This window comes from Scomber scombrus, chromosome 14 (genome assembly GCF_963691925.1).
Source record: "Scomber scombrus chromosome 14, fScoSco1.1, whole genome shotgun sequence".
NCBI classification, from domain to species: Eukaryota; Metazoa; Chordata; class Actinopteri; order Scombriformes; family Scombridae; genus Scomber; species Scomber scombrus.
Genome location: NC_084983.1, coordinates 4406112 through 4422575, shown reverse-complemented (window position 1 = coordinate 4422575; position 16464 = coordinate 4406112). Strand labels below are relative to the sequence as shown.

The 16464-nt window shown below is 38.6% G+C and overlaps 1 protein-coding gene across 3 annotated transcripts in view; it reads left to right on the top strand.

Annotated features, from left to right (window-relative positions):
• The first annotated feature begins 5117 nt into the window (after positions 1-5117).
• Positions 5118-16464, top strand: part of gdpd5a (glycerophosphodiester phosphodiesterase domain containing 5a) — a 28401-nt gene continuing 17054 nt past the window's right edge. For 2 of the 3 annotated variants that reach the window (XM_062433151.1, XM_062433149.1), the window contains exons 1-2: positions 5118-5439; positions 13637-13811. In XM_062433151.1, coding sequence (XP_062289135.1) covers positions 13695-13811 — 117 coding nt within the window. In that variant the 5' untranslated portion in view covers positions 5118-5439; positions 13637-13694. Of the gene's footprint in view, positions 5440-8511; positions 8684-10235; positions 10372-13636; positions 13812-16464 lie in introns of those variants that run through there. The other variant, XM_062433150.1, reaches the window with a different exon arrangement.

Here is a 16464-nt window from a genome sequence, read left to right as displayed (position 1 = left end):
ACATTTATGATATTAAAATGTTATGGTTTATGACTTCAGTTAATCCTATTACAACAACAAGTGTGCCTCACTTAAATCATTAGACATTGAAATGTAGCAGCAGCATGTCTGAATATCAGATCACATTATGTTTGCTGTCAGTAATATAATGCACAGCAGACTACAGGAGACAACAGGATGTTCTTTCTTTGAAACCATATCAGTCCATCTAGCATCAACACGGGCGAGCCGTCACCTCGAGCTACATCTCTGATACCTCGGTGTTACATAGTAAACAGCACTGATTGTCTAATGGCAGTTTGGCGAGATTTATCCCCTCAGTGGCACAAATGTAGTGTTTGTGAAACCTGACCTTTGTGACCTTTCCCTTGAGCAATATAGAAGAGACGGTATAGAGAGGCAGCCAGTGTCAGATCATGTTTCCATTTTCTTCCTGGTAACTGTATCATGTCTTCATTTCCTTATTTCCTATGTGGGTGTGACTTAGCTCTCATCAACAGTAGGCAGAACCAATGAAAAACTTGCTAGTTTAATAACTTTTGCAGATATATTCAGTATTAATGAATCCTTTCCATTTGAATGTAAGTCTTACACACTGATTCCTCTCAAAGCAAAGACCAAAAAGGCAATAATTCAGCAGTATCTCTCTTTATTTGATCAGGAACATTGTTATTCGCCCATCTGAGGTGTGAGGAGAGTATGGGAACTGATCTGCAACTGCATTTTTTCCCATGAATGCCTGTGTCTCTTCTTCCTGATGTCATAAGATCCTCCCCCCTTGCCTGGGAGTCTGGATCAGGCAGTAGGAAGTTACAGAAGGGAGCGGATGTATGTCCGGTGCATTGCTGCCCCTGTTCTCTAAAGCTTGTTCTACATTCTATGCAGCTGTTGTTAAGCGTCTGGGACCTCATGGGAAAAAAATGTACTGTGAAAAATTTGATCATATGACCATAGAATAGAATTATCAATCTGTGTTCAGAGTGTGGTATTTTTGTTGTCTTTTGGCTGTACATTATTGATTAAAAAGAGAAAGAGGTGAAGTAAATTTCAAGAGGTGAGAGATAAACACATAGACTTCATATTTCTTCAGTTTTAAATGTGTAAATCTGATCAATTTGAGAGATTTTGCACATGTTTCTGCATGGTTTGCAAACCAACTGTGGACCAGTACAATCATTTGAAAGTCTATGACCAATGATTTCAATTCAAACCCATTCCTGCTTCAGCAACAGCAAATGTGTTTCAATAAAGTTGGAAGAAAAAGAAAAAAGAAAACTTGACTTTCCCTTGTATAGGTCAAACTCTAAAACTACCTTCTTTTTCCATAATCCAACCAATAGCTGCTTTCATCAGACTTCCAAAGTGGCTACATCTTTCAAACTCAGAGCACTATTTTGTAACTGTTTTCCCACAACATCCCTGGTGACATCATCAGGATTATTTTCTCAAACAGTGCACCCCCACCATGGACTGCTCTCCCTGCTGACCTCTTGTTTTGCAGCATTTGCAGCAGAACAGCCAGATTCTGCAACAGTTTCTTACCCCTAGCCATCAGATTGTTCAATTCCTAGTAATCCCCCCACCTACACACACACACACACACACACACACACACACACACACACACACACACACACACACACACACACACACACACACACACACACACACACACACACACACACAATGGATGGTTCCATGGACTACTGCTGTGCTATCATACATATGCAAATGTACTATATACATATAAACATTATTTTTGTTTTGTTCTGTTTTTGTTTGTATTTCCCCAGTTTTATTATTTTTAAAATCAGCACTTTTAAAAAAACATATTTTGCACTATTTTCTGAGCAATTGCTACGAAATTTGATGTGGATGGATGTGCACTGTATAGTGTATAATCTGAATGACAAATAAAATCTATCTTTTATGTTATCTATCTTATTTACTGTTTCTTTTCACTGTTTGATGATACAGAAATGACAGAAAAATCATCTTCAAATGGGCCAACCAGCTGCATCCCCAAACAAATCCATAAAACCCCATAGTTTCAGTAAACCATGCCTATAATGTTGACACATTCATTTTATTTTTTAGTCCCCTGGTATATCATTAATCAAGATTCCATTCACCTGCTTCTCTCTGACTGAGGGGTTACTGTAGTTCATTTGGTAAATGTTAATATGTTTGTTTTCTACTGCATATTTACTTTGTGCGATGTTTGTTGCAATGATGTAATGCTTCTGTTTAAGGCACCCAAGGGCCAAACTGTCACAAGCAGTTCTGAAGTTAGTGGAGTAAGTTTGTAATGGTGTAAAATTGTTTCTTTTTAACCCTCACATACTGTTCAAACTGTTCTGACCCCTGAACAGTATGTAAGGTTTAAACTAGTAATTAATTGACTAATATATTCAGTATAGTACTATATTGTATCATGTTTCTGTGCAATTTAAAAGTGGAAGTCTTCCTCATTTAAATAATTGTAAATAAAGTTTTGATTTTTTTTTTTTTGTAGCAGTCTCTGGCTCCATCTTTTTTAATCTTGGCATTACTAGGTCACGCAGAACTACAACACCCAGATTAACAGAATCCTTCAGAAGAGAGCAAGACAGTGGTCTACAGTACAGTGGGTGCAGGCGCCATCTAGTGGTAGAATAGTAACTTTCATTTCCCCCCCCCCCCCTCCCCCCTTATTTCTTCCGATGACCACTTGAGGTAGACAAAGAGCTAGCTTTAAAATACAGGAGGCTAAATAAAGTTCTCCTTTTATAACTGTTATTAAAGGTAATGCTGCTGTCTATCACCACCTTTAAATTATCAGCGGCAGCAGCACCATCATAATTAACTGAGAAAGGAATACAGTGAGTCTAGTCACACAAATATGAACATGTAAAGCTGATTTGGAGTTACTGAATATTAGATTTTACTCACATTTCACATGTTTTTTGATATGTTTTTCTTAACTTTGTGTCAAATACAGCATCACAGCAGCAGCAACAAAAGCATTTCATCCGTAAGAGAATTTCTGTCTGAGAGACTGTCGATGCCACTGGTACATTGTTTGGGATTAAAGGGATCTGACGTAATTATCCCAAACCAAGGGTTAATCTCTGACTGCTAGGCCTGGAATAGATCTCTTACAAGACTCATCTGCTCTACCTCTTTGCCAGGTGTTGGTATACACAGCCTCCTTGGGACATACTTATTACAACAATCAATTGAATTGTCTAAATAGTCTGTGGCACTAAATTTCAATCAAATCAAAATCAGATCAAATTATTTTATTTGTAGGGTGCTAAATCACAACAGACATTATCTAAGGGCACTTTTCACACAGAGTAGGTCTGGACCATATGCTACTAATCTACAGAAACCCCACATTCCACCAGCACCTGACAACAGTGGCAAGAAAACTACATCTAAATGAATCTACAATGAAATGTCAACAAGCTAAAAGCAGGACCTTTTCTTTTCTTTTGCTCAGTTTTTGGAGATTGAGAGACAAATTGAAATGAGTCAAGCAAATGAAATGCTGCTTTTCGTAAAGTATGAGCTCAATTTGCAAAGCACTCATAAAATGAATTGATTTAATTTGTGATATCACCTCCCAAGTCTCTACACTGTAAAAACATCATCTGCCCTTTGAGTCTTCGAGCTTATGTCCGCTCCATGGAAACTCTCAGTACTCCATCAACCCCAACCTAACCTCTTCTCCACCTCCCCTGTAGCTCTGCTTGGTGAATTCCAGGAAACACACACATTTCCTAGTGATGGGGTCAATGCCAACTCACCCCCCTCTGCGACTTCAACCCCCACAGAGAGGTTTAATTAAATTATTTCTTTCTTATCCCCCTTTCATCTCTCCTTCCCCTGACATCTGAGCCCACACTTTAAACGTGTGACATACTTGATTTAACCCTATCAAAAGGCCTCACAACTGTAGCCTCTAAAATGTGTCTAATTTGCTCTATATGACCCCATCTATCCATCAATTGTCTCCTCTTCTCCTCTTCATTTATCTCCTCTGTTTCTGCTGTCTTTCCTTTTGCAGTATTCATATCTGCAATGCCAAATTTATGGCACAAGATTCATATCTATAGAAATTAATAAAAATGGATTTATGACGTTCAGGTGTTTGCAGCGGTGTTTCATTTCATTGGAAACATGAGTCACGCATTTTATCTTGTAGGCTACTGAGTCATAGAAATTTTCTTCTGTAGACAGTAAGTCCTATCTGCTTTCCAGAGAGTTCCTTAAGCAAGTGAAGCTGCATTTTCTGGAAGACCTTATTTAATTATTCCAGATTAAAGTGAGAATTATCAACCTATGAAACTCTTTGACAATGAAATCAAGCTGGAATTCAACAGCAAAATAAAATGATAAAAGTTAAAATTTATTGGATCCACTTTTTAATAAGGCACCAAAGGGTTTATGAGTTGTATATAAAGGTGTTATTCATGATTTAAAATAATTTGCTAATGCTTTACAGATTAGTTATAATTCAACAATAAGATCCATAAAATGTGTGGATCTTGAGGTTGTAGAAATGAATTTGGCTATTGTATATCTTTTCTATAATGCAGTAATTAATGCTGGAAACCGTTAATAAATGCTTAATAAGTCATTAACACATTGACTATCTAAATCCTCTTGAGCCATTTCTTAAAGAGGATTTTTAAGCAGTCATATATGATCAGTTAAAGGCGTTTTTTTCACAACCTGGCAACCTAACAGTTACTCTAATTACTGTATTGAATATTTATTATTATAATAAAGCCATCAGTTACAACTAATACACCTGTTACCAAGGTTGACTAATCAGAAAGTGTTACTAAAAGTGTTTTGTGTGTAATAAAGACACATACAAACACATCCTGGAATATACTCAACAGCCACAAAACTTCCATCATGTTGTACCTGATGCTTAAACTGCTGCTCAGGTCCTTTTTTACCTGTGACAAACATGAGGCACACTATAAAAAATACCCATTTCAACACAGCAGTCAATATTATGTCAAGTGTAAAAAATGCTCGGACTGGATATTCTTTGCAGTGTGCGTCACAGCTCCACCCACACCGTGTCGGACGGATTACAGTTTTTAACTCTTCTATGAACCCTGGAAGTGCGTCTTTACGCAGAGGAGAAACTATCCTGGAAAGTATTGAGTGTATTGAGTATATTCAGGTTTTCAGTATTATTCCCGCTGCGTTACAACAGGTGTGCGCTCTTCTGCTCCTTCACTGTAGTCTCATGCGTGCCATCGGTTTGTCTCACACTGCAGCTGGAAGTAACTTTGAAGACTGATCATATGAATCTGTAAAGTCCAACTGTCAAGTCACGACATTATGTCAACATCCATGGAAATAACTGATTAACCGAGAGAGCTTCGGACGTTTTTCAACACTGACCAGGAGAAAAAAGGCTGTCGTGGAGGTAAGGTAAGTGTCCTGTGCGCACTTCATCGGATTATCTTCATATAATCTCAGTTACTGTCACTTGGTCCACACTGTTGTGTTTTGCGTTCAGTTTGATTGAATTAGAATCAGAGAGTTGATTCATCTGCTTTACTCGATGTTTTTACAATTGAATCATTTGGATGAGATCTTCCAAAACCTGCTTTCATAGATTTATAAAGTGGCATAACCAGCAGCAGCACCACATATAACTCTACTCTATTTTCTTCCACAAGCACAAACAGATACAATGTAATAAATGTGAACTACAACGTTAGAGAGGTTAATGGAGATAACTAAAATGAGAATTCAGAGCATAATTTTCTATGATGATGCTGCGTTATCTTGATTTTGGAGCTTCAATGATTAGTCGAATAATCTATTAATTCTATTAGTTGGCGCCTATTTTATTAATGACATCTATTTTGATAATCAATGCTGATTTGATTGATGTGAATGTTTCCTTGTGTCTGTAGTCTTTTATGACAGTAAATTGTTATTGTTGGTTGTGGACTGTTGGTTGGGACATATGAGGACGTCATATTTGGCTTTGGGTAACAGTGATTGGAATTTTTCACCATTTTCTGACAGTTTATAGACCAAACAACTAATTGATTAATCGAGAAAATGTCAAATAGATTGATCAATAATGAAAGTAATTGTTAGTTGGAGCCTTATTTTGGTGCAAACACAAAGAAAAGCAATGACAGTATTTGAATAAGACATTGTTACATGAACACACACACTGACCTGCTTTATTCTGACCTGACATCATTTCCCATCAGGCATGTAACCACTGGAGCCTTATTCTGACATGGTAATATACTGAACAGGTTGTTAATTAAAGGTTGCTGTTAAAGTTAAAGATAAAGTATGGATGGCAAGGGTCTTTGGCAACCAAAATGGTGACATCATCTAACCTGATGCACCAGATGGTTTGTTACACATAATCATCTGAGAAGTCCATGTAAACTGTTTGGAAAAAGGACTTTCAAGAAATACTTGAAGTTGATTGGATGAACCATCTGTCTATCACCATCTTCTTGCGAGGCAGCTGGATTCCCGACGCTGATTGGTCCGAACAACCACTGGCTCCAACTTGAAGCCTGACAAGATTGATTCTTGCGTGATCTCGTGATGTCACGATCTCGCGAATCCAGCTGCCTCGTAAGGTTAGACGTCATCATCTTCACAGAGCGAATTAATCAAGCTTTAATTACATTGGTCTGTCCTTTTGTCCTTCCAAATCTGATTAGTACAAGACATATCTGACTACCAATTCTCATCTCTATCAGTATCCCAGCCTTCCTGCAGCATCACTTACATTAAAATGTCAGACTTAAATCATTTTTAATGAATCAGTGACTGCCTCACAACTGGCAGGTGCTGCTTGGCTGATGATGTGCAGTGCTGGAGAATGGGGTATCACTTTAGTGGGGTTCTTTGGTCTTCTGAGCCCCCAATGGATGCTGGGAAATATCAGAATATGCAGAAACAAACCTGTTGGCTTCAGCTGCAGCTTTGTTTCCAGTCTGTGCCCCTATACTCCTCCCTGTGTGTGGATAATGAGCGCGTGGCACTAATGGAAACTCTATTTTTGGCTTAATCCACTAAAAGATTAAGGATATTATTAATGCATGCATATATAATTTTCATGAAGGAGTGAACGATGGAAGCCTGGAAAGAGGCGACAGTGACCGAGATAAAGGGCTAATAATAGATAGATATGGCAGAGGCTCTGTGACAATTGGTCGGCTGAGACTTAGTGGATTATTGTATTATTATTCAATGAGCACATGGAGTCCAACTCTTCTGACAACTTTGACACTGCAAACTTCCCGCAGCCTCAGAGTGGTGCTAACAGTAACCAGGTTACTTCTAGAAGCTGGCAAGGAAGTGAATAGAGTAGTAAAGTGCTCTTAGGTAAATGTCAGGTTCATTACAGAAAACTGGCATGAGGCCAGCTGAATGACAGGCCAACAAAAAACACAGCAGAGAGAGATTGGAAGATATGAATGTGGTTAAATTAGAGTAATAATTGGAGCTATCATGCAAAATGTAAACGCAACAATTACAATTAAAACATGCATTTATCAGACCTGTCCTCATGTTCTTAAGCAGGAGAGAGACTGTACTGTCTTCAGTTTGTAACAGAAGCTAAAGGAAACAATAGAAAATACATTAAAAATTAATAGCACATTAGACCTGAGAGTCTAATCAACAATGCAGCTCCTGCTACTGTAAGAACACCTTCAAAACCAGCCAACACTGCTGACTCATTACACTCTGTTTACTGTAGCAAATTCCATAAACCACGAAAACAAGGACATTAACTGGTAAAAACACGGCTGAGCTTTATTTTCATCAGGTAAATGTCGGTTAATCAAACTTGTGAGGTCAAAGGCTTTTTATGCCCAGTGTGTCTGTGTGTGCGCTTGCCCTCGGTGGTTACACTGTAAACAGAGCATGTGTTGGACACATTGCTTCAGAGGCAACCGCAGGCACACATTTTGATTTGCACATTCATCTTTTCCACTGAGTGTTGATGGAAGTTCAGGATCCAGGAATACTTTGGCTGCCATTTTCCAAAAACAGTTGCATGTTTCCCTGGATTGTTGCAAAAAGCATGGCCTTTGTTCCCCCCACAGCTTCGCTCCATCAAAAACATCTGATCTGAATATCGTGAAATTAACCCCGATGTCAGACAGAAACACTTGCACCTCTTGAGAAAACCTTGACCTTTACTCGAGATAAGGGAGCAACCTCTGAGTAGATCAACCTTATTTCCTTTAGTCCAGCTTAAGCCTAAAGGAAAAGAAAGACATACAGGTGAATACTTGAAGATGAAAGGATCATAACTGCATCCTTTTACTCGAAACAGACAAGACATCATTTATGTGTGATTATTTTCAGTTAACTGCCTGAACAATTAACAGAGGATTGAAGTTTGTTACCCTTGAGTGACTGACCATAATTTACTTCATGATGCAAACACACTGATGATGTGTGATGATCACACCCTGCTAGGAAGCAACAGAGACACAATAGGCTAACCTGGCTGGAATCAAGCCCCTGTGATTTCAGCTCCAGTTGGCCCTTGTTCGAGGACGGGATCTGGATTTGAATGTTGGGAATCTGCCAAGTCCCCTGAATGCACCAAAAGGCTCCCTCAGGCTTGGGAGTTCCCATATAATAAGCAGTCAACAGTGAAAGCATGCAGATCTGCAAGGTGGATGCACAACAATTTCTCCCTTTTGAAGACTGTTATATAGATCTAGGTTAACAAGTGAATGCTAGACAAATGTTCACACTCACCCCCAGAAAAAAAATCCTTGAATAGGATATGCAGCTCAAGCATGTGACACACAATACCCGACAAATTTGTATTGTAGCCCTTTTAAAGCGACCATGGTGTACATAACTGAGCCAGATGGCATGCAGTTAGATGGGATTTTGTCATTCTTTTAAAGGTTTTAATGTGAGTTTAGCTATTTTTATCAGACAGTAAGTATCCTTAAGAGGGAGGCACAAGTGGGGGTTGTCATGGAGCTCCAGCACACTATTGCTGAAGTCATAGAATTTTCTTTAAAAGATGATGATACTTAGGCACTTGTTTTTCTTAAGATTTGTAGGCAAAATGTCCAACTCAAGCCCAGTTTGATCACACACATTTGACTCTAGGAATACCAATGGTGGTCTGGCGGTCTACCACTTTGTTCTAGACTGAATCATCTCAACAACTATCAGATGGGTTGCTATGAAATGGCATTCATTGTCCTCAGAGGATGAAGCCTCACTCGCTTTGCTGAAAATTGACGTGTGTTTGAGAGTTAATATAACTATAGGATGGATTTCGACATTTGCTACAGTTATTCAAGGTCCCGAGAAGATTGCTGCTAAATCACAAATTAGCTTTTATTCAAAGCCCATTCATTATAGCATTTTTAGCCACATTAGGCATGTGGCTCTAGGAATACCAATGGCAGTCTGTCGGTCTAAAACTTTGGTCCAGACTGAATTATCTCAACAACTGTCAGATGGATTGCTATGACATTCTTGGTCCTCAGGGGATAAAGCCTCACTTGCTTTGATGAAAACTGACATTTATGTTTGAAAGTTAATATAATTGTAGGATGGCTTGCTGTGACATTTGCTACAGATGTTAAAGGTCCCAGGACGATAGCTGCTAATGACTGACATTTCCTCTAGCACCACCAGCAGATCAGTGGTTAGCTTTTTATGTGCTTTGAATATTTGACAATCTTTAGGTGACGTAGAGTGTTAGCTGTACACAAACACAGCTAGGCACAGACTTAACCTGGTCATTCTGTCATGTTGTACTTTCTCTGCTCAGAGATAAGGACAGAGGAGCGGTTTGTTTTGTTAGGACTGTTGACCAGGAAACAGGCCTTTATCTGTTGTTGAAATGGGCATTTATTGCCCTCTTATTTAAAAAAGATAATCCTTTTTTTAAATCTCAGCTTATTTATGTTCAGTTTAGATGGTGAGAGTGTTTTTCTTTAGCGAAAACCCTATACACATGGCCTGGACCAAGGAATTCACTGTGGTATTGGTGGTATCGACAGTACCAAATGGCTTTGTTTTCATTCTTGATATGAGTATCAGAGATTACCTTGTTAATTTGCTCCGATCACCTGCTGTACCAACGCAGCAGTCTCATTGAAATGAATAAGGAGGCCTGGTTTATCTGACACAGTGCCATTGTCATCTGACTCCAGCCTTAAGGGTGTATGCTTCATCGCTCTTTTCTTGTCATTTAGGTGAAACGCTTCCTGCTGGTTGTCAGACGATTGTTACCAGTGACACTGACAGATGTCCCTCAGTGGGAATTAACCAGTACTCCTTGAGGCACTCTCCAGGGGGGCTATTTAACCCGCTGACCAAATCTCTCCAAAGGTGAAGTCTTTTAAAAGACCAGTGTATAGGAATTAGTGGCATCTAGTGGCGAGGTTGCAGATGGCAACAAACTAAATTCCCCTCTCCCTCTCAATATTTTTCCCCTACTTTGTCTCTGATTGGTTTACCCTGATATTCATACTCTTACCCTAACCAATCTCATTCCGCATGCCAAAACCTAAGCAACCCAACCAACAAAGGCATCGAGTCTTCTCCCTCTCCCTTTCCAAGCATGTAAGAGAACCTACAGTGGATGCGAAAAACACGAAAGGCCATCTATAGAGTATAGTGGTGTTTGGTTTGTCCCTTTTGGGCTACTGTAGAAACATGGCAGTGCAACATGGCAACTCCATGGAAGAGGACTTGCTCCCTTTGTAGATACAGAGAGCTCATTCTAAAGTAACAAAAACATTATTCTTATTTTCAGGTGATTATACGTAATACCGAAAACTGCACCTTCAACTCAGTTAATTGTATTTCTTGCTCTGTAATTTTTTAAAGAAAAAATTGCAGTCTTAAAGTGTAGATTCACAATGTCTTTATCTGTCTTTAAAAAAACAGTCAGGTGTCCTTATAAACACTGAAAGAGGTGTAGTTATTCCTCCTGAATACTGGCTATTAAAAGATCCCTTTCAAATGTGCCGTCAATGGGGACGAAATCCACAGTGTGTCCACAATTTTAATGTGTCATTTAATGCAAACATACATTTAAAAGTAGATGAGAAGCTTATATGAGGCTTCAGCAGTCTTAATTAGTCATATCAAGTGCCACATTTACAGTCTTTAGCATTAATTTCCCTCCTAGTGTTTCCCTGTTGAGCTGTCGTGGAAGTATAGTAACAAAAAGAGGAACTTTGGCACTAAAAAAATTGTAACGTTGAAACATAGAAGATTTGACTCTTTGGACGGCGGAAGCTTCATATTACCTTCAGATAAACTTTTAAATACATATTTGCACAGAAGGAGGACTGTGGATTTTGTCCTTTATCACTGTGCAGTATGAAGTACATCATGAAGGGATTTTCTAATGGTCTGTATGAACAGGAGGAATGATTACAGCTAGAAAAACATGCATCATGTTCATTTGGGCTACTGGATGTTGTTTCAAGACAGATTTTAAAAACAGTGAACCCTTCCTTTAATGAGAAATAAAATTGATTTTTATATTCACACTAAAGTAAACGCTTCCTGCCTGAACCATATGGAGGATAATAACAGTGATAGCCTCAGATGCAGCTCTGTGCTAACAGTATTGTTTCCCTATGTAGATAAAAGGATTCTGTAGCTGACCAGTGTGAAAGCCAAATTGCAATTGAACACCACATTGTGCAGTTGGGTGTAAAGGAATGTAGTTCTGTTCTATTTCTTCCACTTCTCGGTCACTTGCACACTGCACACTCTGGACACTCTGTACTGGTCATCAGTGGCTCAATCGGTCCGTCAGTTGGGAGCACTCACAAATCAATAAATGGAATAACAAATTGGCTTTTCATATACATATATAAGTGCACACAACCTGGTACCACAAGCAGACTGAGAGCAGCTCAGTCAAAAGTAAACCTGGAAAAGAGAGCACAATGTCACTCATCCTCTTGGCGGATGTTAAGGCGAGCAATAGCACTGTCTTAAAGGTGCAGTGTGTAGAATCTAATGGCATCTAGCAGAACAGACTTGGCAGAAGTGGAATATAATATTAATAAGTGTGTTTTAATTAGTGTATAATCATCTTAAAATAAGAATTGTGTTTTCGTTAGCTTACAATCAGCTCTTTATATATATAAAAAGGGAGTGGGTCCTCTTCCACAGAGGCTGCCATGTTGCACAGGCATGTTTCTACAGTAGCCCAGAATGGTCAAATCAAACACTGGATATAAACAGGGCCTTTGGCCTTTTTTTTCATGACTTTCACAGTGACTGTAGGTTCTCCTACACACACAGGGAAGGGGGGTGGGTATTCACTTTGTTGCATCTGCAAAGTCACCGCAAGATGCCACTAAATCAGACACACTGGTCCTTTAAAACTATTGACCAAGAATTTAAAGTCACACTAGCAGCTCTTATGCACAGTGTTGCTTTTAGCTAAATGCTATCATCAGAATGCCAACAGGCTCACATTTACAATGATGACATGCTGATGTTTAGCACGTTATATTTACCAGGTTCAACATCTTAGTTTAGCCATCTTAGCTTAAATTACCACTAAACACCGTCCATTTGGTGATGTGGTAATTTCTTTGGTTTTAGTTTTGGGGGTATGTGGTCATAAACCAAAGTACATTTTAGTTGAGGTTTAAGTTAATTAAAACACAATATATCAAACTTTGTCAGGGATAATATTATAAAGTCTTACTCTAAATGGTATCATTAGTAGTTTAAAGTATTAAGCAGTAGTAAGTTTTGGGCAATTTTGACATTAGATGGTAAGTCAGAGGATCACCAGAGTCATTATGGACTTAATGAACACGTTGGTGCTCTAAACAAACTTCTCAAGGTCAGGTGCTTACATTGGGAACTTTCCCAGTGTGCAGCTTTATTTTTAGATGTTAGACTGTATATAAATAGCACATACTGCAGGTTACATGAGCTAAAACTGTGTATTATCCTGTCTAAAAAAACCTAAAGTACTAAAATAGAAGTAAAGAGAAAAACAAAAACAAGAATTTTAGTAATAAAGGACCCAGAGAGACAAAAGAGACAAGGCACAGCACCATCTCTTCCAGGGAGCCATGAAAAACAACGCTCTCTGTGCCAAGACATTTTTACCTGCCACCGAGGCAACCAGCTTTTCTCTGAGGTAGGACTGTGAGGGCTACACAGTCTAACTCTTTCCCTTTTTTCTTTTTTTTTTAAACTGATGTTCTTCTTGTTAAAGGATCTGGTCAAATAAATAGGTAAAGTAGGTAACGTGTGACTGTTTGTCTGCTTTACTGTCACATTCCTAACTGTTGCTGCTGTTCTCCTCTTTACCACAGTCACACTTAAATGGTTAAAGGTTGACTCAGTGACTGTCAAGCATATACTATATTATTATGTCTGTCCCAGACATGACTCACTATGGAATAGTGTTGTTGACTTCCTTTTACAGGTGTTGTTACTCCAAACAAAACTCAGTGCTGTCAACATATTCACTTTGTTTTGTGAAAATATGCCTCAGGCAGCATGACGTGACATGACAATGTTGATGAAAATTGTAATTGTATGTACAAAGACTGACAAAAATATTTGAAAGCTTTCACTGTTTAGTAACACCTTGGTTCTTCTTCAGGGTTCCCAGTCCTGTGTGGGATGTTAACAGACTGGTGGCGCGTTGAGGCTGAAGGAGCATGGTGAAACACCAACCCTTACAGGTCTATGAGAAGCAGGTCTTTGTGTCCTTTGTCACTGGGATCTATGGTTGCCGCTGGAAACGCTACCAGCGTTCCCAAGACGACAGCTCCAGGGTAAGATAACATCACTGATCATCAAGTATGGATAGTGATAATCAATACATTTCAAGTATTATTTGCTCAATATCCTATATAGAATAGCAAAAACTGACAATAACTGGCATTACAACCACATTGCATTAATGCAGTAGACCTACTGTGTTTTAATTCATGATACAGTTGTTCTTATATCGATATTTTTCAGTGTTTAAAGTATGAAAATGTGATTGTATAATCATAAATACAAGCTATGTTAATCAGCTTTCATTACCATAATGCTGAGCTGCAGATAAAATGTGTTTGATAATGACATCATGAGATAAAATAAACAAAAATACAGGTTAATGACAGCAATCTGGCTGAGTTTAGCTACATATTCAAGTGTGTGTATGTCTGTGTGTCTGCGTCAATATATTTTTTCTACCACAAGATGACCCCAGATGGCCTCTGTGCTTCAATGTTTCTTCTACAATACCCTTTTCTATCATTTAAAAAAAAAAAAGAGGCCAAAGGTCACACTGTCAAATCTGGCCTAAATGTAAGCAGTGTAGTGATAAAAAAGCTTTCAAAAATCTGATTTAATGTATCTGATCTTCAATGCTTAAATCTCAATTACATTACAATCTGTACCAAAAAAGGACTGAGATTTGATACCCAGTCTTATCTCCCATTTATATACAGTATCTATATTGGTCAGTGTTACGTCAGTCATGCTTAAATACTCTTCATCCAATAGGCCGGAACAAACCTTAACTGTAGCCCTGCAGTGATAAGATTTATTACTCAAAAGAAAGCTGAACCTGAGAGTCATATTCAACTGATTATCACACTTAAGATAGTTGTATTGAGGAATAATAACAGTTATTAAGTGGATCATAGATGCTTCAGCCACAGTACTTACAGTGCATCCTTACAGTCATCAGTCCTCAAAAGTCTCAACAGACATCGTTTCACAGTATAAGCTGCAGTGTCATCAAAATCGTAATTGTAATGATAACAGGATTTATATGCTGAGAGGGATGTCCATTTGCTGTGTGTGTGTGTACGCCCTGTTTACCTTTGGCTGAAGAACAAGGGTAGTCAAAACAGCGATTCATCTCTGTATTTTCATGTTTGCTGTGGTTATTTACAGGGATCCAGTATAAGTGTTTATGTAAAGAAAGTAGATCCAGTGGAGAGTTTGTGGCCACTGGTTCACTGTACACAATGTACGGCAGAGCATAACAGAGAGCACGTAATGAAACTACACAATCCTGCTGAGGCTGCACTGAAACATGATCGCACCTCAGGAATAAATGAACCGTTTTCCATTTTGTGGTTCTGAAAGCACAGAAAATAGGTCAGGCTTTGTGAACGGCAACACAAAATTACACAACAGTAACCCAATTCACTGAAGCTATTTGATGCTAAAATTGAATGAAAAATTCACTCAACATTAGCATTTGGGGGGGTGGGGGGGGTCTGATGGGTCTGCGGAATCTCAGCTACCATCTGAAAAATAATCCTGTTGATTTAGATAACAACACGAGTTCAAAACTAGTTATTATACTTGAAATGAAAATGAAATCCTATCATTTACCCCATAAATTCCCTCTTTATGTTACTAATTTAGAAACACTATCAGTCAAAGCACAAAGAGGGAATTTGGTACTAATCTATGTGCTGCCAGTATGACCAGGAGGAACAATTACCATGACTAAACACTGTTTCAGTGTAGATACATTGTAGGCATGTGAGTATTGTTCTAAGACTGTCAAGATTGTTAAAAATATATGAACCTTTCCTTTAAATTAAAAACGTTGTTTCCTATAGATATTTACGTCATCCCATGTTTTACCTTATGAATTCCTAAGGAACCAAATTACTGGTGAAAATAATCCAGACAGAATCAGTGTTGTGTCTGGATGTGTAAAGCTGAGCCAGACACCCAGCTGTGTTACTTACCCACTGGGCAGCCACAGCTAACTCCTGCTGGATGTCGTCTTTATCACAAAGAGCCAATGGCTCAGCCTTAAATCAGTCCATTTACTGAATGTTTGAAGCAGGCACTGATTATGTGTTGACCAAGAGTAAAAAAGACTCACAGCACACAGCTGCCCCTCTCGCCTCTCTTTCTCCATTTACAAAGCACCATGTAGACACACAAACGACACACGCACATAAGCATTGAAGTTAACATTCATGCTCTGAAATGCTGTCTGTTTACTCTGTTGACTGATTTCATTATTAAGCAATTTCAGTGTTTCAATCCACAATGGATATCAGTCTCAGTGCTTCTTCTTGTTTCAGGCTTAATGTTCCTCAGACATCATCAGTGTCATCTGAACCTCTGCATCTCTCACTTAGTTATGTTGGATTGTCCCAACTCTGCACTTAAGTAGTGTGGCCAACAGCAACATTAGTTACTCCCAGAAGATAGAGGACATTTACAATTTGTGTGCATAACCTTTTAAAGCTGCACTAATCAATACTTATATATTAAATTCCCCCTCCACTGAAAAATGTGTTTTTCTTCTTGTTCCTACACTTCACTTTTTGAGCTCCATTGTGCAGAATGATGTATGTGCAGAGTTACGTTAATCTCATGACAGTAGAAAGTTTCTCTGAGCTCATTGAAAATCTAATTTTAAGGGGTGAGCCTACAAGTATGACATCACAAATAGTTTGG